Genomic DNA, 22380 nt, shown 5'->3' with positions numbered 1-22380 from the left:
TTTAATGTTACAGCTGTGTGCGCATGTGACTCACACTGTCTCCATCACAGAGTCGTGACTGAGGGGAGTCTTGGCAAAGGCTGCTCTGTCACAATAAGACAGGCAGGCAGGAGAGGCGGCAGAGACACAGATACACATTGTTAAAAATGAGGATAAGCGCACACCCGGACATAGTAAAATGAAAGAAAGAAAGAAGGGCGACTGAAGAAGAATAACAGAGTAAATGAGGCAGAAAGAGAGACAGAAAGAAAGAGAGAGAGAGAGAGTGAGACTGAGCGACAGTGACACCTGCTGGTCATGGTTCCTGTCTCTGTGTACAAACACACAAACACATACAGTATACTGTCCAAAATGCAGTTTTAATAAAATATTGTATTTATTATTATTGCTATATCCCTCATAATCACACCATATCACCTCAAACAGGTTTGTTTTTCGTTCGTTTTTTTCTCCTCCACGTTTCTCTAACAGCGGAGAGAAGAGAGAAAAAGCCAAGACATGAGGAGATAGAAGTTCCGACTTATTTGGAGTCCTCACCCAACAGCGGCTCTGAAAAATAGAACACAAGTGAAGGAGCCACCACAGTTAATTATTGACAACTGAAAATATTAAAGCTTATTAAAAGAAATGTCTAATTCGACATGGCAAGAAGGTTTGTGAGATGTATTCAAACTTCATATTGATCTCTCTGTTAAAAAAACCTATGGCAGCTTATGTTCACTTCATGCATCGATTAACTGTTTCTCTTTTGAAGTAAGGAAAATCATAACATCACAAGTACTACTTCCCATTGTAGATTACACTGACATTGTTTATCTACAGTACACGCCACTGACACCAATCTCAAGCCTCTCAATGTTCTCTATAACTCCTTATGTAGATTTGTACCGAGATGTCCATACAGAACACACCACTGTTCTCTGTATAGTTAGTTCACTTGATTGGCTGCAGCCTAAGGCAACTTCACTGGTACCTATTCCTTTTTAAATGTGTTCACTTCAACTGTCCATCTTATTTCAAACAATCCCTGGAACCATACACATCACCATATCCACTTAGGCACTCACAACATCCATATTTTACTGTCCCCCAAAAATAACTACTGAATCTGGACGCAGGGCATTCCACTACAAAGCTCCATCTCACTGGAACAATCTCCCTCTTTCGATCAGATCTATTACATCTTTTGGCCGCTTCAGGACTTCCTTGTACTCACTACTCACATCTTGAAACAACATGTTCATGCTTCTAATATTGATTGTATTCACTCTATTTAAATTTTACTCTATTTAAATTTTTGACTGAAGCCAAAGTATTGTATTCTCCATTCTTTTTAGTTTTTTTAGTTGGTGTTTGGGGGTATGGGAGATGGTGAGCAAGCTAACTGTACTGTACGTGTTGTGTGTTTGCATTGTATGTAATGTCTTAGTCATGTCATGTATGTAATGTTACTTATGTGTCTAGGACCCCCTCTAAAATGAGATGCTGCATCTCAAGGGGCTATCCTCTCAATAAATTCTGACCAAATTCTGACCACTTGGCACCGCTGTCCTGTCACTACATTAACCCATCTAAACCTGAGGCCAATTCTAAAAATGTCTTCTAAATCCTAACAGCACCCCCAAATTTATGTGTAGTTGGCCGCTGTAGTTGGCTCACTGATTCTCACAGCAATTACATGTGCCCAAGTTCAAATGAATTATAGCAAGATGGAATTCATTGATGCTCCCAAATCAAGCGGATAGGGTTAGGGTCATGACTCTTTCCTTGTTTTAATGGGTTAACATCACTCTCTTTCTCTCGCTCTCTCTCACCGGTGAAGGTGAACTGAGGGAAGCTCTCTAGGTCTCCCCCGCCGTACAGTCTGTGGAGCTTGGCTTTCTCCTCCGACAGGCGCTTCTCGTAGTCTGGTCCTGCCTCCACCGGCCCGCCACACATCCTTAGAGGACAAGAGGAGGTGAAAAGAGGCGAGACAAGAAGAGAACAGGAGAGGGGTAGGGAAATGTGAGGGAAAAGGGAGAATAGGAGAGGTTGTAAATATGTTGTGCTGTCATAGTATGTTTAAGCAACAGTTAAATATGATAAGTTATGATAGAATTAGACAGTCTGTCTATCTTTTGTCAGTTGAAAAAGTAATAGGTCAGTTTTTATTTTAAAACCCATTAAAGAATCAGTGTCATTTTCGATTTCATCATCGGATATTCATACATCTGCTATTTTGGAATATTTTTGAAGGTTTAATGTTTTTTTAAACATTCTTCTGGGGGGGAGGATCCTTGGCACAAAACCTTTTCAGATGAGGGTCCGCAGCCAAATATTTATCAATTTGGGGGTCCCTAACATGAGGTAGGAAGTTGTCCATCTTTGTCTGTCACTTTACCTGCTCCTGGTGTTATATTCTCTGATTTTCTCCAGGAAAAGCCTCTGAACTGGATCCCAACCTGAAACATACACAACACACTACTGTTAACACACCAGTAAAGATGTTCATGTGTGCACGTGCAAGTGTTGTAGCCTGAACGCTAGATATGGACACGACAAATTATGAACAGTTATGAATTGTATTCATAACTCATATTCAACCAAATGGACCCTTTGTGTTAGGACCGGTTGAATGTACCCTTCTTCCCCCAAAAGAGATATTGACTGTCTACTCCATGGTGTCACCCAACACCACATTCCAAAGTGCCAGTATAGTGTTTTATTACCCTGCCGATCAAGATAAGGGACATCCTGCCAGGGTCTCTTCTCTTCATGTGCACACAGTACTGAGCCTCTCAGACCACATGTAGAAGATCATGAATCATGGAATGCGGCGAATTAAAGCTTAATGAAATAACATTCCATAACATGAACATATGTGTTGTATTCTAACACGATGTACATCAACTATGCATTGATTTTAACATGTACGAATATGTATTTCTTTGGTTATTTAACTTTTTAACCCATCTGCCCTCTGAACGATATAAAACAATGATGCTTGATACCTCCACGTGTCTAAAATAATGATGATTACAAATATCTGGTCAAATGTAGGAAATCACTTTTCCTCAGAATGTTGATAGGAGTTTTAATTTGACTTCATTTAAGAACAGGGAGGTGACAGAGATCTTTGCTCCAAACTCCTCCTCATGCAGGCCTAACAGAGAGGCCACACCTCTGGACTTTAAAAGACCATTTCCTGGTTCTCTCTCTCTCTTGAAAAAAATCACTGAACCAACAACACACAAGGAGGGCTAAAGACTACTCAGCCACCAAGGGCTGCCACGCCCTGGTGACCACGACTTGGTCTCTCAACATAGAGTCCTGCCGGACTCATCATCAGGACTGCCAGTCCGTGGGATTGAGGCACGCTATCTCTCCCACTCCGACGACGACATCAACCAGATACCCAGACAGTGAGATTTGGAGCGTGCGAGCTCTCTCCCCCTCCAGCGGTGAAGACAACAGACGTGGGTGAAGACCACTCAACAGCAGCAAGATCTCCTGCTCCTGAGCAAGCGCCTCCTCCAGCCAGTGGGGGGTGCCTCTCCATCCTGCTCTGCACACGCTACTTCCTGTGGCTCTCCAAAGATGGCTGCCTCCATCCAAGCCGCATGGTCAGACCTCATGGCAATGACACAGCCAACGCCCTGCTGCAATGGCCGACCTTCCAGCACATGCTAGGCTGCTACGCTAGCAACCAACCCTCTCCTCTTCTCCTCTCTACGCGCATGTGCAAACGGACCTCTCACAGTAAGGCAGTGTTTACATTGTGTCAATGGCAACTAAGATAGAGTAGGGTTAGATATTGAATGTTTAATGATCTTCGATTATTTCATTTCTTTCATTTCTTTTCTTTTGGTGATTGTTTTGGGGAACGCTATGCAACACTGGATAACATGTACAGTAGCCTGCCATCTATTTTGTACAGTTTGACAGGTTTTAAAATACTATGCCTACTACTTCCCTAGGAACCCATTTATCTATTTTTTGCTTGAAGGATCAGACATAGTTATGCTAGTCTGAATGTACATTTTATGATTTTTATAATAAATCACTTTTTCATATTTTAAGCGAAACAGTGTGGACCTTGACGTTCTTTCTGTGTGTTTTGAATCAATGTGATTGGTACTGGAATCTTAAATGCCTAGGCTAATATAAAGAATCTACGTTTTGAACAGTGAACGAGAAGAAAAAATATATTTTTCATCATTTTTGAAAAATATATTTTTTATTATTAATATTAATATTTTTATTAATATTGATATTGATATTACTGTCATTAACGCTACATAAGTGGGGGCTCGTCCGGGATATTAGCTGATTTCCAGTGTTAATCATATTTTGTTCGAAATGAGCAGAAAGTAATTTTCCATTTTCTGTGTCTGTCGAGACTATTACATACGCTGGACGTACTGTAGTAGTGTCGCACCGAGGCATAACAAATGATAGTATTGTCAGTGTCCTACTGTACATTATCTTTACTATATGGATTAGACAGAGTTGCGGCCGCGGTTCTGAATGATTCATAGAGTACTGTAACATGTGTGTTTAGGTGTTTATGATAACGGCACCATAAAAACGTGGGAGTGTCTAATCTCCCAGTGGCATGATTTTTGATTTAAGTGAAAAGCTACACTTGTTGATAACTTGATGCTCAAGCCAGCCTGATACCATATTTAGAACGGAACCCCCCCACTTCGATTAAATTCGAAGCGTGTTTTCGCCGGAGTTCTCTATATATGATAACTATATGGCATTTTGATTGAGGAGGGATTTATGTTAAGAATTGTTCTCCCCTCTAGTGTAAAAGGAGTTATTAGTAAACATATGTCTGACGAACTTCGCCATATAGGCCATAGTGCACAGAGTATGAATTACTGTAAATCCAACAATTCTTAATTCAAAACGGATTTTAATCCAGCTCTGCCAGACTAGAGTCTGTCGAGCCCACTGTGCGTGTGTGTGTGTGTGTGTGTGTGGGCGTGTTCGCCCTGTCACCAAGTGCTGTGTGTGTGTGTGTGTGTGTGTGTGTGTGTGTGTGTGTGTGTGTGTATGTGCTTAGTGGGTTACTTTCGCTCGGCTCCCCAAGAGGGATAGACCCATCTAAGTCACAATTTGGCAAAGACGCCATCTTGAATAGAGGTGGAGTCTCACATGCTTGTGTGACTTCCCTCTTTTCTCACACCCAACTTACGCGCAGCCTATCGTGAGATTTAAGTACCTCCCATACGACACACAGACCAGAGGACAATTCAAAGGTTTCTCTGTGTGACACTCAGTATTAACATCACCTCAGATCTTTGGGTTTTTCAACCCGTTTCGACATTGTACCACGGTGTAATATTAAGGATATCCCAACCATAATTTACGCCTCCACGCACCTTTAAAGCTATCAAGCTGTAACTGTGAGCTGCTATGTTTTAAAGTGTTTGTTTTCTTATCTTATCTATTCTCTCCCTATTCAGTTTGGCTGTATTCTCCCAGCCTCGAGGACTTAGTGAATTCTATAAATTGGCACGACTGTTTGATTGATAACTGAATCAGTCTCACATGAACCGGTTCAGCTTTGTCAGGCAAACACTCTTCCAACTACTGGATGAATTAATTGGATTAATCAAGTTTAATCCAAGTTAATTTGTTTTAATTACTTATTCACTTTGGTCATCGACGCTTGAAAAATATTTTTTTGCCAAACCTATCAATAGGTCTAATGGTTTACGCCCTTTGTGTTTCATCAGTTATCAAGGACAATTATTTTAATTAAGTTTCAAATTTCAATTTAATTCCTTTTTGATTTTTTTCTTTTATTGGGAAAAAAGGAGGATTTTCTCTCCTACGCTTGGAACTCCTTTTCTAGTCATATAAATTATTAAGTTAATTCATGGGACTAACCAAGGAACTTTTTCACGCAATAATTAAAATTTAAATGTCACTTTCTAGATGAAATACGAAGGATTGTTCTTTATTATTTGAAGAAGAGTGATAGGAGCCTAGAGCAAACACTTAAAACCTACTAGGTTTATTTAATATCAAGTTCCCAAACTAGGATATTTGGCATATTTCTCTAACCTCGGAGACCTGTAGAAATTATATAGCTGACACGGTTGATTGATTGATCACTGATTTGGGCTCTTTCATGCTCCAGTTTAGTCAATCAAACAAACAATCGTTCCAGCCAATAAAGACAAATTGGATTAACCTATTGTAATCCGGTTTAGTGTATTAATTACTTCATTATCTCGGTCACCGTGGTTTGAAAATATCTTTGTCAAATCCTGCAATTACGCCAATCAATTGTTTTTATTTCTTCTATCCTTCCTTTATCTATTAAGGACACTTTGTGTCCGCATACTGTCAGATCAGCCAGTCGTTTTCATTTCGTCTGGACCATCTGACGAAAAACGCTTTAGCCATAACTCAGAAGGAACTCATCTCTCTCGCTCATTTGTCCAACTTCCATCAAAACACGCACGCTTGGCTGTGCATGAGTTTTGACAAACACTGGACCTACAGTACATCTTTGCTATTTGATTACCTGTTTTCAAACTTTTCCCCGTCAGGCCAAGGCACCTCCCTGACTCCAGTCATAAACAACACTACAGAAAGGAGAGACAATAAAACTGTCTCTCCAGTCCTGCGTCCTTTACACACAGGCCTGTAAGTTTATGACAGTGAGGGCTATATGGTCTGCTTGCATGCTGAGCATTGTCCAGCCATTTGCACTAGATTTGTTTTAACAGTGAGTAATCTACATAGCAAACACACTGTAGTGAGTTTGTTCCATCAGTTAGCTAGAAGCAGTATTTCATTTTCTTTAAGCGTCTGACCAACCAGTGTTCTGCTGAACACTGGTAAGCGATCATTGATTCTGAGTTTGTAGTTCTTTTCCCCAAAACTGTACCTTGCATTTTGTGTGTTTCCGACCTTAGGGTTCTATAAATTCTATCTGACACGCTTGGGTGATTGATCAACTGGATTGGACTCCTTCATCGAGCCCAGTCTAGTCTGTTCAATCAAGCAACCGTCCCAGTCAAAGAGGATTACATTGGATTAATCTCTTTTAACCCAGTTTAATCTGTTCTATTGTTTAATAGTTTTGTTCTCAAGGTTTGGAGACACCTATCTTGCTATTGGGTCGTTAGTAAGCTCTGTTTACTTTGTGCTTCATCCAGTATTTGAAAACAATTATTTTTAATTAAGATCTAAATTTCCATTGAATTCTTTAGATTTTTCTTTTTGAAAAGAATTAAGAATTTTTACTTAAAGCCCTGCTAGTCATATCAATTATTAATTTAATTTATGAGACTAACTGAGGGATTGTTATCTAAACTCATAATTTACAGAACTTATTAGTTTTCACAGTTTGCATCGTAAGAAACAGCTGTTGAATTTGATTTCACTTTCTGGATGAACCTAGAGGAATTGTTGTGCTATTAGTTTGGAAAAGAATATAAACCCAAAACAACGCTTGGAGCCAAACATATTTAGTTTAAATATCAGGGTTCGATTTATTTCTCCTTGATATTACAGCTGTAGTTAGTCAAACTAACGCCATCTTGTACTCATGGAGGTTTTTGTCTCGATGATCAAGTCCTTAGTGACGACTGCTAACTTTAACGGTCCACCCATTTTGGGGCCTTACTCCAGGACGGTTCACCCGGTTCTAAAAAAACTGGCTTGCCAGGGTTTTAAGACGGAGCGTCCGAGGCTCAGCAACAAGCTTGAATTGTTTGCTTTAGAAATCATAGCGAAAGGTGATATAACTTTTCAAGAGAGACAGAGCGATCCTGATCGAGAGAGGAGAAGATGCCGCAGGCCCTCCTCTCACAATCACAACTGCTTTTCCTTGCCTGACGGCAAGGTCTCTCGTGACTGTAGTCTAAGCCCGTTCCACGAACTGAGTCTCAGTGACGGAAGTACGAACGAGGCCAATTTACTTCGGTCGGGAAGCTTGTCAACCCGTCCTACGACACGGGAAAGCCCTTTGCCTAGTGATAAAAGCCTAATTCAATCCCTTGATATTGGACAACTGTCCATGAGTTCTGCAACAGCTTTGTTGTCAGAGCTTGCTGCCAAAATTAATGACCCTAAATCTCAGCAGGTAACAGATGCTAAGTGTCCCTTGAAGGGGGTTCTGTGTCTCTCCGGAGACAATACTGCGTTCATAACGCACAGCAATCCAGCCCTGATGGCCGCTCACAGCCCAGGAGCTGAGAACCGCGAAAATGTACCACCAGTACAGGACACACAATGCACAGAACACATTCTGTGCACTGATTACAATGCATGCACTCTTAAAGTGATTGACAGGTACGGATACATACACATCACAGCTGTTACAGCCTCGCTAATAGCACAAACCAGTGGTTTGTCACTCGCAACGCAATGCGAATGGGCCCACGAGTCGCTGTTGGACAGAGCAGCTGACAGTAGTGTGATGTCTCAAAGTTTGTTTCTTGACCTGCAATACCGGGCACAGCGTGCCCACCTAGAGGGCAACGGGTTGTATCAATCCCCCAGTGTTCGGCCTTATACTAAGGCTAGTACTCAGATGGTTCATACCTTCTTGTGTCCTTTTCAGATGAGACACAGGGCTGCAATCCGTCGAATGTATGCATCTGAAATGGAATACCTCCCACTTCTCTTGGGCTATGTCCTGTTACTACTGCAACTACTATCTGTACTTGCCTTCTCAGAGGAGGAATTCACCCTCTCTACTGAAAAACCTGCGCAGGATTCGTTAAATCTAACTGACTTTGTGGAGTGTGACGCTCTGACGTGGAAACACCCACCCGTAGTCAAGCCAATGCCACCGTTGAACGGGGGGGGTGTCCTCCAACAGCAACAAATTCTTGTGTGCCCCTTTCTCCAGGGCCTCCTCGCAGACAATGCGTGTAACGGCGTGACTGAAACCCCAGCAGACGCTGGGGCAAACAATGTCACCCAAAAGGGCCGGATTTTGAAAGGCAACACGTGCACAGACTCGCCTACGGTGTGTGTTGACATCTGTTCATACAGCAAACCTCCTCGCCAAGCGAAGGTAGAATTGGTATGGATAGATAACACGCCGGCGAGACCTTCGTGTTTCAAACTTGTTGCAGTGATTTCCAGCATACTGATCGCTCTTTGGTGCGCTTCCACGCACGGCAATAAGGGAGTAATGTTTTGCACCGACTCAAACTACACCCGTCTCGACTACACTCATCACTTGCCCAACGGGCGTAAAAACGGTTTTCGAACAGCCGAGTTAAAACCCGTCAAGCATAAGGAGTTGGTTCTTGCCCGCGATCACAACGAGAACACGCAAGACATGCAGGTATACGGTAAAAAGGTCAGGAACCACTCAAACCTTCTGGGACCTGCCATAGTCTTCAATGACGAGACAAGTGCCCTTACTAAAGCAGGGGCTGTCAGCAACTCAGCATGGGACTTCGTCCCTAGGGTCCTTCTTTCTGATTCCACCCTTTCCGGCTGCGTTGTCTTAGCCTCGTCGATGGCTCAAAGTGTTACACTCGCAACACAACGTGACCCGGTCGTCCGTGAGACGAAACAGCTCCCGCGTAGAGCTCGCAAGCCCCGCGTGCCCTCTGCGGACACTAGGCAGACCCGAAGGTTAGCCAAGGTCCCGCAAAAGAGCCTGTATAGGAAGCTATCCCTGCCGGTGAAGTTACAACATGAAGTAACCCACAAAGCGCTGTTGGACACGACAGCGGACATTAGTGTGATGTCACAGAGTTTGTTCCTTGACCTGCAACACCGGGCACAAAGTGCCTACCGTGAAATGCACATGTTGTCTCAGCCCATTCAACCGTACGCTGGGACTAGTACTCAAATGCATCAGGTCTTACTGTATCTCATTCAGGTAGAGCACATGGCTGTGAAACACCTAACATATGTGTCTGAACTGGAACACGTCCCATTGCTCTTAGAACGCGACCTTTTACTGAGACGGCGTCCTATACTCAACCTTTCAGAGGGGGGTTTCGCCCTATCCACTAGCCTACTCAGGCCAAATCCTGTGGATTTGACTGACTTTGTTAAGTGTGACTCTATAAAGGACGGACGTCGACACATGGTCGAGACAGTACCTACGTTGGACAGGGAGGTCTCCCTCCAACGACTGCAGGCTGACACCGATACCCCTGCCAGGGCTAGGTCGACCGATCTCGCCACGGAATATGTTGTTTTGAAACCCACCCAATATGTCTGTCTGTTCACAAACCCTGACGTTAGTTCTCTGCAGACCCCACCCCTTTTGGTAAGGCGCCTTATGTCAACGCTCATCTATTTGAGTGTGCTGCAGCTGCCTATTCTGCTCTGCGTTTGCTACGCAGTAGCCGCACAGGGGGGGTCCACGACTCACTGTAGGACATCGACGCCTTGCAAAAAGGGGGGTTTGGTTGGTCATTCAAACCACAGCGGTAATTTCAAAATAATAGCTCAACCCAATAAAGCACATGTAGTATTGTTGCGCATTCACTGTGCATTAAGTTGCATTATGTTTGTCCCACCTGGGCAATACTAAGTGTGCCCTGTTCTCTTTATGGTTTTGTTTCTTGCATTAGGAAGAATACCATAAATCTGTTTGCTCCCATGATAATTTGTAAGCGCTGTCTGGATCGGATCCATCCAGACCGAGCCAAAATGGTCATGGAAGCAAATCCCACGGGATTGTAGTTAGAATCTAGTCGGTTTGCTGATCACAGATTTCCTAGACCACTATTTACAAAACCATCTCTCATTGATATGCTTGTGTGCTTGTGTTTTTCCCTAATCCACCTGGGGACAATCCTATACCTGTTCATTTCTGACGCTAAAATAATCAGAACCAGATGCCCTCCCTTGACAAACTCAAGGTCAAGGGAGTGAGCTCCACTGATATTTGTACTTAGAAAGCAGGCTCGGATCACAAATAACCAAGTACAGAACGTATACTCAGACGGTCGAACCCAATCAAAACTTTAAATCTTAACAAAATATATGACAATATATTTAGGACGAAGAGAATTATAATGACAAACACATTTAAAGAACAATATCGATAAGCATGATTGCCTTCCCAGGAAAGTGGGAATGACCTCCACCTATGTACTGTATGTTTGCAACTTTTTGTTTTGTTTTTGTTTGTTTGTTATCTAATATTTACATTTTTTTATATGCTTTTTGAAACATAGATAGGAACCTTTAGCTCCCAATAAGATAATCATACACTATGTAATGCCTGATACCTATATCTCTCTCCGGAGAAACCTGTTGAATGTACACACCTTTTCCACAGGCATTTCGAGTATAGTTTTGTTTATGATTTTGGTTTGATTATATTTTTTTGTTTTTGTTTTTTTTCTGTCTTTCCTGTCTTGATCCTATTTCTAAGGGCCCCATACTATTAGGCCCATTTCACTGGGTGATATAAAAGCCTCCTTATTTGAACTAGGTGTTATTACTGTTATCCATGCTCAGGGGTTTTACTTTATGTTCTATGATTTATGGTTTTCATTTCATGAATTGTTAATCCATGATGTAGAACTATCTTTTTCCAGTTGTACCCAGTGATGCTAGATCAGTTAGTGAAGATCAATAAAAGTTGCCATCTGACATGTGTAAATATTACTGCCATCTGTGTCCTATATACTGCTCTCATCTTTGTTTTGTCATCCAAAGGTCGTGACTTCAACCTTCCGTTTTGTCGGACTTCGATGACAAAAGGGGGGATCTGTAGCCTGAACGCTAGATATGGACACGACAAATTATGAACAGTTATGAATTGTATTCATAACTCATATTCAACCAAATGGACCCTTTGTGTTAGGACCGGTTGAATGTACCCTTCTTCCCCCAAAAGAGATATTGACTGTCTACTCCATGGTGTCACCCAACACCACATTCCAAAGTGCCAGTATAGTGTTTTATTACCCTGCCGATCAAGATAAGGGACATCCTGCCAGGGTCTCTTCTCTTCATGTGCACACAGTACTGAGCCTCTCAGACCACATGTAGAAGATCATGAATCATGGAATGCGGCGAATTAAAGCTTAATGAAATAACATTCCATAACATGAACATATGTGTTGTATTCTAACACGATGTACATCAACTATGCATTGATTTTAACATGTACGAATATGTATTTCTTTGGTTATTTAACTTTTTAACCCATCTGCCCTCTGAACGATATAAAACAATGATGCTTGATACCTCCACGTGTCTAAAATAATGATGATTACAAATATCTGGTCAAATGTAGGAAATCACTTTTCCTCAGAATGTTGATAGGAGTTTTAATTTGACTTCATTTAAGAACAGGGAGGTGACAGAGATCTTTGCTCCAAACTCCTCCTCATGCAGGCCTAACAGAGAGGCCACACCTCTGGACTTTAAAAGACCATTTCCTGGTTCTCTCTCTCTCTTGAAAAAAATCACTGAACCAACAACACACAAGGAGGGCTAAAGACTACTCAGCCACCAAGGGCTGCCACGCCCTGGTGACCACGACTTGGTCTCTCAACATAGAGTCCTGCCGGACTCATCATCAGGACTGCCAGTCCGTGGGATTGAGGCACGCTATCTCTCCCACTCCGACGACGACATCAACCAGATACCCAGACAGTGAGATTTGGAGCGTGCGAGCTCTCTCCCCCTCCAGCGGTGAAGACAACAGACGTGGGTGAAGACCACTCAACAGCAGCAAGATCTCCTGCTCCTGAGCAAGCGCCTCCTCCAGCCAGTGGGGGGTGCCTCTCCATCCTGCTCTGCACACGCTACTTCCTGTGGCTCTCCAAAGATGGCTGCCTCCATCCAAGCCGCATGGTCAGACCTCATGGCAATGACACAGCCAACGCCCTGCTGCAATGGCCGACCTTCCAGCACATGCTAGGCTGCTACGCTAGCAACCAACCCTCTCCTCTTCTCCTCTCTACGCGCATGTGCAAACGGACCTCTCACAGTAAGGCAGTGTTTACATTGTGTCAATGGCAACTAAGATAGAGTAGGGTTAGATATTGAATGTTTAATGATCTTCGATTATTTCATTTCTTTCATTTCTTTTCTTTTGGTGATTGTTTTGGGGAACGCTATGCAACACTGGATAACATGTACAGTAGCCTGCCATCTATTTTGTACAGTTTGACAGGTTTTAAAATACTATGCCTACTACTTCCCTAGGAACCCATTTATCTATTTTTTGCTTGAAGGATCAGACATAGTTATGCTAGTCTGAATGTACATTTTATGATTTTTATAATAAATCACTTTTTCATATTTTAAGCGAAACAGTGTGGACCTTGACGTTCTTTCTGTGTGTTTTGAATCAATGTGATTGGTACTGGAATCTTAAATGCCTAGGCTAATATAAAGAATCTACGTTTTGAACAGTGAACGAGAAGAAAAAATATATTTTTCATCATTTTTGAAAAATATATTTTTTATTATTAATATTAATATTTTTATTAATATTGATATTGATATTACTGTCATTAACGCTACATGTGTTTTCCAGTACCTTCATCAATCCCTAAGGCCTCAGTCTGTGTACTTTCATCTGTCCCTCCCTCTGTCTCCGTCTCCAATCCTCTCGCAGCAGGAGGAACAGAAGGTGAACCTGCTCCCTCCTCCTCTTCTTGACCAAATTTCGTAGGAGACACTTCAGGCTGGGGTGTAGGAAGAGGAGCAGTAAGAGGTGGCGGCGAGTCTGGTTGTGCGGTTTGAGTTGTTGTTGTTGTGGTAATGGGTCCAGGCATAGAACAAAGCAGGTCCTGGAGAATGACAGCTGCCGCATGTTCTAAAGCTTCTGCTGCCTCATCAAGAACTTCAGCGTTGTGTAAAATCTCAGCTTCCGAAGGAACGTCTGCTTCGACAGCCTCAGAGGACACCTTATGCTCCACCTGCTTCTCCTGCTCCTGTACCCGTGGCTCCTCTGCCACCAACTCAGTCAAAATATCCACCTCCAAAGTCTCCAGTAGCGTCTCAACCTTAGACATAGTGAGTGACTCTAAAGTCAGGGCTTCATCCACAACAGTTTGCTCCCCTTCTAAGCTCTCCTCACCACCAATCACAGTCTCGCTTACTATCTTTCCATCTAGTTTGTCCTCTTTTGCTACGTCCAGACTGACCAAATCATCCGTTACTACTGCGGTTTGACCAGGAGCAGAAGAGTGCAATTCCTCCATTAACATTTCCGCCTGTTGAGCACCAGGCAGACCGCTGGCTTCAGACAGAGATTCTCCTGTTAAAACCTCAACTTCAGTCTTCTCCTCAGACACAGGACCATCTTTGACCACCGTCTTCTCATCTCCTATACTATGCTCTTTGGAAAGGATTTCAGCTTCCTTCTCAAGTTCAGCTTCTCTGATCTGTGATTCTGGTGGTGCAGCTTTAGATTCTGGTGTGATCTCTAGCACTGGACCAGCAACACACATCATGGCCTGCATAACTACATCTGTTTCAACCTCCAAAGCCTCAGTGGCTTCAGTGAGAGAATCTAGTGTTAAATCTTCAGCCTCAGCGTTCTCCCCAGACACAGCAACATTCTCAACCACTTTCCTCTCCTCTCCCATCATCTCCTTGGTGGCAAGAACTTCAGCTTCTTTCTCCAGCTGAGACATAATTTCAGTCAGGGCTTCATTCTCCAGAGTTCCCAGAACAGCCTCAACTTCAGCCAATGTCACCGATTCTACTGTCATGGCCTCTAAAACACTTCCTTCTTCCACAGACTTGCTCGCCATTTCCTGACTTATCAGCTGCTCTTCACTGAATGTGCTCTGTGATTCTGGTGTTACAGCTGTAGATTTGGTGGAAGGCACAGGGCCGGAGCCAGAAAAGAACAAAGCCCCCAGAACAAACTCCGTTTCAGCCTCTAATGCCTCTGAGGCTTCAGAGAGAGAGTCTAACGTTAAAAGGTCAGGCTCAGCGTTCTCCTCGACTACGGTGGTACCATCCTTTAATGCTGTATACTCTCCTGTATGTTCTTCCTTAGATAGTATTTCAGCCTCTTTTTCAAGTGCCGTTTTAGTTTCTTTTAAAACATCAGCCTCAAGAGTACCCACATCGGCCTCGACCTCTGCCAATGTAACAGACTCTAGGGTCATTGCTTCTGCTATGATCGCATTCTCATTTCCACTCTCTCCCAGCCTAATTTCCTCAGCTCTCTTCTGCGCCGAGTCTCCTCTAGGTTCCCTGGGTCGATCAGGGGCTGCAGAGTGCAGGACTGTACTTGACTTTACACTGTCAATGTTTCTGGAATCTGATGCAGGAACAGAACACAGGAGCGCTTCCATTAAAAGTTCTGTTTCTGCTTCTAATGCCGCAACATCTTCGAACAGAGAATCATTTTCAGAAAGGGCTTCGACAAAGTTCTCAGTTTCAGCAGCAGCCTGCTGTTCTCTGTGTATAGTTTGGGCTTGTACATCCTGGGTTAATATGTCAGCTGTACTGTCAAGTGCAGATGTAGTTTGAAAGAGAACATCAGTGTGTAAAGACTCCACTAGAGCTGTAACTTCAGCAAGAGTTACTGACTCCAGTGTCATGGCTTCCGACACATCTGACTGCTTGGTTGGCTGTAAAGTTATATCCTTAACTGCACTCTCCACACAGTTATCCTCCCTCTTCTCCAAACCTGTCCCTGAGCAAGTACTAGATTCCACTGTAGAATCTACTTTGGTTTTCACTGACATGGCTGTAGGTTCTATTGTGTTATCAGTTAAGGCATTAGGTGTGAGGGCGTCGGATGTTTTGTCTTCAGGCCTTGTTTCTACTGGTTGAACTGATATATCTAGGGTAGGATTTACTGTTGACTCTACTGTTGACTCAACAAATACAGCCGCATCTACAATTGGTTCTTCTATGTTCTCAACTGAGCCAGAGCTAGAGGCTGGGGTGGAGGTGATGGCAGCTGGATGTTCTGCTACGGCTTCTACTGTGGCAGGCGTAGATTCTAACGTATCCACTACACTCTCTGCTATATGAGCTGATGCAGCTTGTGCAGGGACAGCAGAGAATAATTGAACTGGCTCAGCAGACGCATCTACTGTGGTTTCTGTCATGGTTTCAGCTAATGAGAGCTCTATCGAGACCACTGGTGATGCTTGGAGTGTGGGGGTGACTGGGTGGGTTACTGAGGTTGCAGAGGCAGGTGTATCACCAGATGGAGAGGCCGTTGCAATGTCTTCAGGGCTTGTTTCTACAGATTCCGCTGCTGTACCTAGAGTTGGGTCTACCGTTGACTCTACTGTTGAATCAACAAACACAGCAGTAGATTCTACTGTTCCCACAGGAGAGGCATCTCCAATTGGATCTTTAATGTTCTCAACTGAGCCAGAGCTAGAGGCTGGGGTGGAGGTGGGGGCTGCTGGAGTTTCTGCTATGGCTTCTACTGTGGCAGGTGTAGGTTCTAATGTTTCTACTCCACTCTCTGCTATATGAGCTGATGCAGTTTGTACAGGGACAGCAGATGATAATGGTTCTACTGTGGTTTCTGTTATATTTTCAGCTAATGGGAGCTCTATCGAAACCACTGGTGATGCTACGGGTGTGCTGACAACTGGATGGGTTACTGAGGTTGCAGAGGCAGGTGTAGCCGTGTAAGACGCATCACCAGATGGAGAGGCCGCAGTAACAGGTGACGATGTCTCCCGTTTAGTTTCGGAGGTAGGTGCTGGAGATTCCAGAACTTGAGAGGATGATGGCGACACCGGCGGTGCTGTCACCTCGACGTGAGATGTGGTCACGGCAGAATCAGCAGCAGCTTGTTTGAGAGCAGCGACGGTGGGAATGGCAGGCGCCGCATGCTCCGTCCGGGAGGTAGCAGCAGGCTTGATGGACACAGGAGGAGGTCTAGAGGATGTCCTGGCTGCAGAACCTGGAGGAGGAAAGGATGACAAAGAAAAGGGGGCAGAGAGGGTATGGAGAGGAAAGAATACGTAAAAGGGGGAAAGGAGGCCAAAAGTAAGAACACATTCAGAATGAAAGCTTAGTTTCAACTTTCAAATAAGACTAATATTATACCGTTTCATTTGATATACAATGATAGAATACAGAATAACATGAAAAAACACAGCTAATAAAACTCAAAACAAGGACGCTAGTAGCCTTGTGAACCAGCCTTCCCCGGAAATCTAAATTCCTTTTGATTTCCGGGGGAGGCTGGTTCACGAGGCTAGTGCATAGTATTCCATAGCGCCAGAAGATACACACAGTGGTAGGCAGTATTTGTACTGACCTCTAGCTGTGGGTGATGTGTCAGGTCTTGTCTGAGAGAACAGCTGCTCCAGGAGTTTTGCAACATCCACAGCAGGCTGGGTTTTGGCTTTCTCTGGTAGGAGTGGACACAGCATAGACATAATAATCAGATGAATCCTTGTAGTACATACTGTATGGATTCAAGCAAAATAAAATCTCACGACTGAAAATGTTTGTATGACTTTTTGTGTCCTTATGTGCGATTTGTGTGAGACTGTTTTCACTGTGCAACATACTTTCACAGAAGATATACGGCTTCTATGGAATGACTGAAATCAGTCGCGACTGAGAACTTTAAAATGAGTAGTACTATATAGTGATAGAAGAGAGAGAGCAGGAGAGAGAGAGATGCACTGCCTATAACTTACTGATGTTTGTTCTGCGTGGTTGCTGCTTCCTGGGATCTGATGTTTTGGAGCTGAGCAGAGCAACCTGAGGTCTCCATGAAAGTCTACACAACTCCCTACGAATGCACTAGAGTACACAGAATCACATCATCATGATCATGTAGCTATAAATCATAAGTAACCCTTGTAGAGTGGTTTTATTTTACGTTTTTTTTAAGAGAGATAACGTCCCAAAATAAAAAACACTCTACAAGAGTTATGATGTATGGCTAATGATCATGCATAATATACAGTACTACACAGTTGCAACACCCACAACCACAATATAGACTTGCTGAGTGGAATGTAAACAGTTAGCCTAATATCAGATTAACAACAACAACAACAACAAAAACCCTAGAAGGTTTTAAAGGAAACAATCAATGTTTAAAAACATAATATATAACCTGCAGATATTTTTTGAATGGATGCATTACCCTCAGCAGGATGATAAAGGTCTTTATGCTTTATATGCTGAAAAGCTAAGTCTTACATAAAACATCTGAAAACAATGAAAGTGAACACTCTGGCTGTGTATTTGGGACAGCCTGACCTGTTGTGGCTGACTGTATAGAAGCTTTACTTACATTGACACATAATCCTGTCCCTCCTCTGAGCAGAACTGCAGCCATGGTCGTCTGAATTAAACAATAACAAACAATCACACAGACAAACTACAATAAACGTGTCAACTTTTCTGGTGCAGCAGGAATGGAAGTTGTTTCGGAATGTCAAGACTAGGACGACGGCGTGGAAAGAACTAAATGTTCCCAGGGAAACTATATGACAGCATGGCTGTTCTGCAATGTTTGCAACGACCGCATATCGTCGTGGATATGAGCACCACTGAACTTCACCACTTTGCACGAAAATAAATGTCTCTACCAAACTGATATAGCATAGCTATAACTCCTATGTGATAGAGCTATCTCCCCAACGCCGCTCAGTTTTCGATATAAATCAAAACGACAGCTGAATGGATGTATTCTCACGCGGCTATTATAGCACTAATGTTTGTTTTTACCCATATAGATCAGTTTAATGTAATAATAACTCAGTTAACCGTCCTATTCGTTCCTATCGGGTTAGTTACATAAAGCTCAGTGAGTGCATGGCGGTCAGTGGAATGAAAAACAGGCAACGCCCCCTGCCTCTCATAAACACACAGATCAGAGCGTGTCCGCAAGCGCTTCATAGAACTAGAATGATTAGAACGGACAGTTATTCCCATTCATCAGCAAACTGGACCACCATGCAATGCATGAAATGAATGACCATCAACGCTGCCTGTTAACAGTTATAGTTATCATTCATAATAACTTAAAAGGATCCCTGTAAGCCATGTATGTCTTAATACGTTATAATAACCCTCCTTAAACAAAATGTAGCATTTAAAACACATAAAACATCTTCCTTAAAAAAAGTTCATATTCTCAACCTGATGGATAAGGATTGATTGATATCAATATGAAATTACATTTTAGTGTTAGACAACACTTTCAGTTTTAAAAGTGTCAAGGTTATTTTGTTTTGATCTGATAACTAATCCATTGTGACGAGATGTCTCCACTCCAGGTCTGTACAAAGATGTTGACCAGGGAAATGATATCTCAATAAATGTCAGACTGCCCAGGACACAGGATAACAAAATGATATTGTCAAGCCATGATATCTGGCCTGAATACTGGGCCCAACAACACGAAAACATCTGATATCCATGTTATGTTTAATTGTCCAATCAGAATGTGACTAATGTATTAACTCCATATATCTGTGAAATCATTATGCATTGCAGAGAGAAGCTACGATGGGTGATTTTGCTCTACTGTAGGCTACTTGCTGTACTGTACAATTTGAACTCTGGAACTATACTTTCAATACAACTAACACAAAACGGACTTTGCACTGGTGTGGACTCTTTTCTTGTGTGGAGTAGACCTACTTTATTATGGTTGGGGAAAACTGTTTATCCATTATGGAATATGATTTCTATTTCCATCACAACCCATGGGGGAGCCATCGCAGCGTCCGTCGCAAGTAAGTTTGATTGATTGATTGAAGACTTTATTAGAAGTTTGCATAGGAAAAGGTACAGTTTCTTGACGGTAGTTCACTGGTACAAGGTCTACTAAAAGGAGATCCATGAAAAGACTAAGCTTATTTCCACAGGAAACCATTTAAGTATCTCATATAACATTGAATGACAGACGACTCATATAACATTGAATGACAGACGAATAAGTGATGACGTCAAATGGAACGTCAAAACACGTTCTTCTTTACAATATTTAAAACATGGTCTTGATGCTCAGAATTAAATAATAGGAAGTAGTGTGATGCTTTTCTGTTCTGTTCACAATAAGTGGGATTTTTTTTGCCGTGCATCTTAGTGTAAAGTGTTTTACAGGTTGCAGATTACCCAGCAGTGCATTGCGTCGTAAACAAAACAAATAGGGAAAAGGGCGACGCCACTGGTCAAATAAAGGTACTGTTAAAATGGTGGCCATAAAGCCGTGTAAACAAGTTTTAAATGTTGAACTAAAACACTTAGTCCCGCTTAATCCCCACCAACTCTCGTCTGTATTCTAAATGTCCTGTTTTCTTTTTAATTCAAAACGAAACAAACAAACAAACAAATAATAATTATACGTTATTCTTCAAAAGTCTACGCAAATTGTTACGGTGATGTGACGTCATCTTCACCGCCTGCGTAGAGAGTTGTTTACAAAAATAGCCAATCAACAAGCTCACAATTTATCGCGATGTGACACATTGTGAGCTTGTAGATCGAATAATTTCAGGTCGTTTACTTACGAAAATCGACGCAGTTACCAGCTGACCAATGAGCGGCCAGGAAGGCGGACGCGCAGACCAGCGGGCCAATGAGCGGGCAGGGAGAGCTCGCTCGTTCAGAACTGTAGGTTTAAAGTTCTGCGTCGCGGAAAAACCAGTTAGATGCTTTGTGACATTTGATTGGAACAGACGCATTTTCTCTTCTCGCTCATTGAGCTGCTCATCATCACCGACAAACAACCAACCTTCGACGCAAACCAGAGGAAAACATCGGCCAACGACCAGAGGAACAGGATTCGACAGTTTCCCGTTCTTTTTGATCACAACTTGTCCGATATATTTGACGTTTCAACCAACTTTCTTCTTCTAACGCTAACGTCTAACGTCTCTCTCCCATATCTTTCTGCGTCTCTCTCTCTCTCTCTCTCTCTCTCTCTCTCTCTCTCTCTCTCTCTCTCTCTCTCTTTTTCCTTACTGCAGGATGGAGCAGTACGTGATCCAGCTGGTGTGCAACGAGGCTCAGCCTTGTTGGACAGAGTTGGGACGTGCAAGGCGTTACAGGAGGGAGGCCAAGGTGATCAGCGCCCACGTGTCTAACCTGAAGAACCGACCGCTCTCAGATGAGGACAAGGAGGCCATCACAGAGTGCATCCCTGAGCTGTACCGTCGCATCGATCAGGTAAGTATGCTTTCCTCACTCACACTAGTAGACGAGCAGCTGCTCAGAGCTCCAACCGACTTCACAGTGGTCGAACCTGTTGTCATTATCCCTGAGATAATGAAACTGGGACATTTGGAAAATTGGACCGTGCCACAGACACCTGCTGTGAAGCCGCCGGCGGTGATGTCCTCCTGGGACTCGGTTCTCCACCAGGTCTTCCCCGGCTCCCTGGTGACTCCACGCCACCCTGACACCCTCACACCGCGGGCACCGCTGGCGTCCTTCTACAGGCGGAACTCCAGCTGCCAGTATGACCTCGTGGAGCGGAACGGAGAGTGGCTGCACAGAGTCATCTCTCATGTGGGGACCACTTCTGGCCAGGTGCTCCGCCGCCAGTGGCGGGTAACTCTCTACGGGACAGATGGACAGATGATGCTGTCAGTGTTCTGTAGATTCCCCGAAGCGCAAGTAAGGAGGCGTCTTGTCTTCGGCGAGAAGAGGAAGCGAAAGAGGAAGACTGCTGCTGATGGGACTCATGGGAGCATCATCAGCAGAAGCCTTTCTCAAAGGCTCCCTTCTCCAAACCTCCAGAAACGTCTAAGACTGTAACGCAGACAGACGTTGGGGCGTTTAAACGTCCTTTTAGAGATGGAGGGAAACCACTGGGGGCACCTGGAAAGAATGGTACCCGAGGAAATACTGGCACTGGAACCACCTGAAGGTGATGGGGGACGGGAGGCACCAGGACTGGAGTAGATGCTGGCACTGGGGAGGCATCACTTGAAGCGGAGGCACAGTAGGCGAGTTGATTTGGTATATTATTCTTAATCTGTGTCAACACAGTAGCACCTTATATTCAAATTCTAAATTCTTCTACACTACACGTTGGTTGGACATCTGTTCAGCAGGAAGTGTTCTTTGATGTTCCTCCGTATGCATTTAGCCCTCCCAGAGAAATAGTGTTGTAAAGTACTTTTACTTAAGTACAATTTTGAGGTACTTTTACTTAACTGGAGTATTTCCATGTTTCACTACTTTTACTTCTACTCCACTACATCTCTGAGGAAAATATTGTACTTTTACTCCACTACAATTATTTGAAACCTTTAGTTACTAGTTAGCTTTGCAGATATAAATTATTATTATATAAAACCTACATTAACCACTTCAGCCCTATTTTATACACAGGCTATTTGAAAATAGCCAATCTACAAGCTCACAACGTGTCGCATCGTGACGTGTTGTGAGCTTGTAGATCTGCTATTTTCAAACATTTTAGTACTTTGACTTTTGGTACTTAAGTATATTTTAATGCCAATA

General features: G+C 43.1%; 2 protein-coding genes across 2 annotated transcripts; one reads left to right on the top strand and one right to left on the bottom strand.

Moving 5' to 3' along the window:
* Positions 1 to 400: 400 nt before the first annotated feature.
* Positions 401 to 20918, bottom strand: LOC308297305 (uncharacterized protein). The gene is made up of 8 exons (XM_080740718.1): positions 20875 to 20918; positions 18194 to 18244; positions 17589 to 17694; positions 17201 to 17293; positions 13487 to 16840; positions 2381 to 2441; positions 1815 to 1939; positions 401 to 549 (listed from the first exon to the last, which is right to left on the bottom strand). Exons 2-8 carry the CDS (start codon positions 18236 to 18238, stop codon positions 521 to 523), a joined length of 3813 nt encoding a protein of 1270 aa, XP_080596844.1. The 5' UTR covers positions 18239 to 18244; positions 20875 to 20918; the 3' UTR covers positions 401 to 520.
* On the top strand, positions 19532 to 22364 carry LOC308296508 (uncharacterized protein). The gene is made up of 2 exons (XM_080739796.1): positions 19532 to 19643; positions 20880 to 22364. The coding sequence occupies exons 1-2, from the start codon at positions 19555 to 19557 to the stop codon at positions 21667 to 21669; spliced, it is 879 nt and encodes a 292-aa protein (XP_080595922.1). The 5' UTR covers positions 19532 to 19554; the 3' UTR covers positions 21670 to 22364.
* The last annotated feature ends 16 nt before the right edge of the window (positions 22365 to 22380 follow it).

This window comes from Nannobrachium achirus (assembly GCF_963921795.1).
Source record: "Nannobrachium achirus genome assembly, chromosome: 13".
Lineage (NCBI taxonomy): Eukaryota > Metazoa > Chordata > Actinopteri > Myctophiformes > Myctophidae > Nannobrachium > Nannobrachium achirus.
This window is presented reverse-complemented; position numbering and strand designations above follow the sequence as displayed.

Excerpts from the sequence above, each read along its gene's own strand:
- LOC308297305 (XM_080740718.1), bottom strand. The coding sequence starts at position 18,238 with ATGGCTGCAGTTCTGCTCAGAGGAGGGACAGGATTATGTGTCAAT. Across the intron at positions 17,695-18,193 it reads GGACAGGATTATGTGTCAAT|TGCATTCGTAGGGAGTTGTG; the intron begins GTAAGTAAAGCT and ends TGTGTACTCTAG. Across the intron at positions 17,294-17,588 it reads ACCACGCAGAACAAACATCA|AGAAAGCCAAAACCCAGCCT; the intron begins GTAAGTTATAGG and ends CACTCCTACCAG.
- LOC308296508 (XM_080739796.1), top strand. The coding sequence starts at position 19,555 with ATGGTTGGGGAAAACTGTTTATCCATTATGGAATATGATTTCTATTTC. Across the intron at positions 19,644-20,879 it reads CATCGCAGCGTCCGTCGCAA|GATGGAGCAGTACGTGATCC; the intron begins GTAAGTTTGATT and ends TCCTTACTGCAG.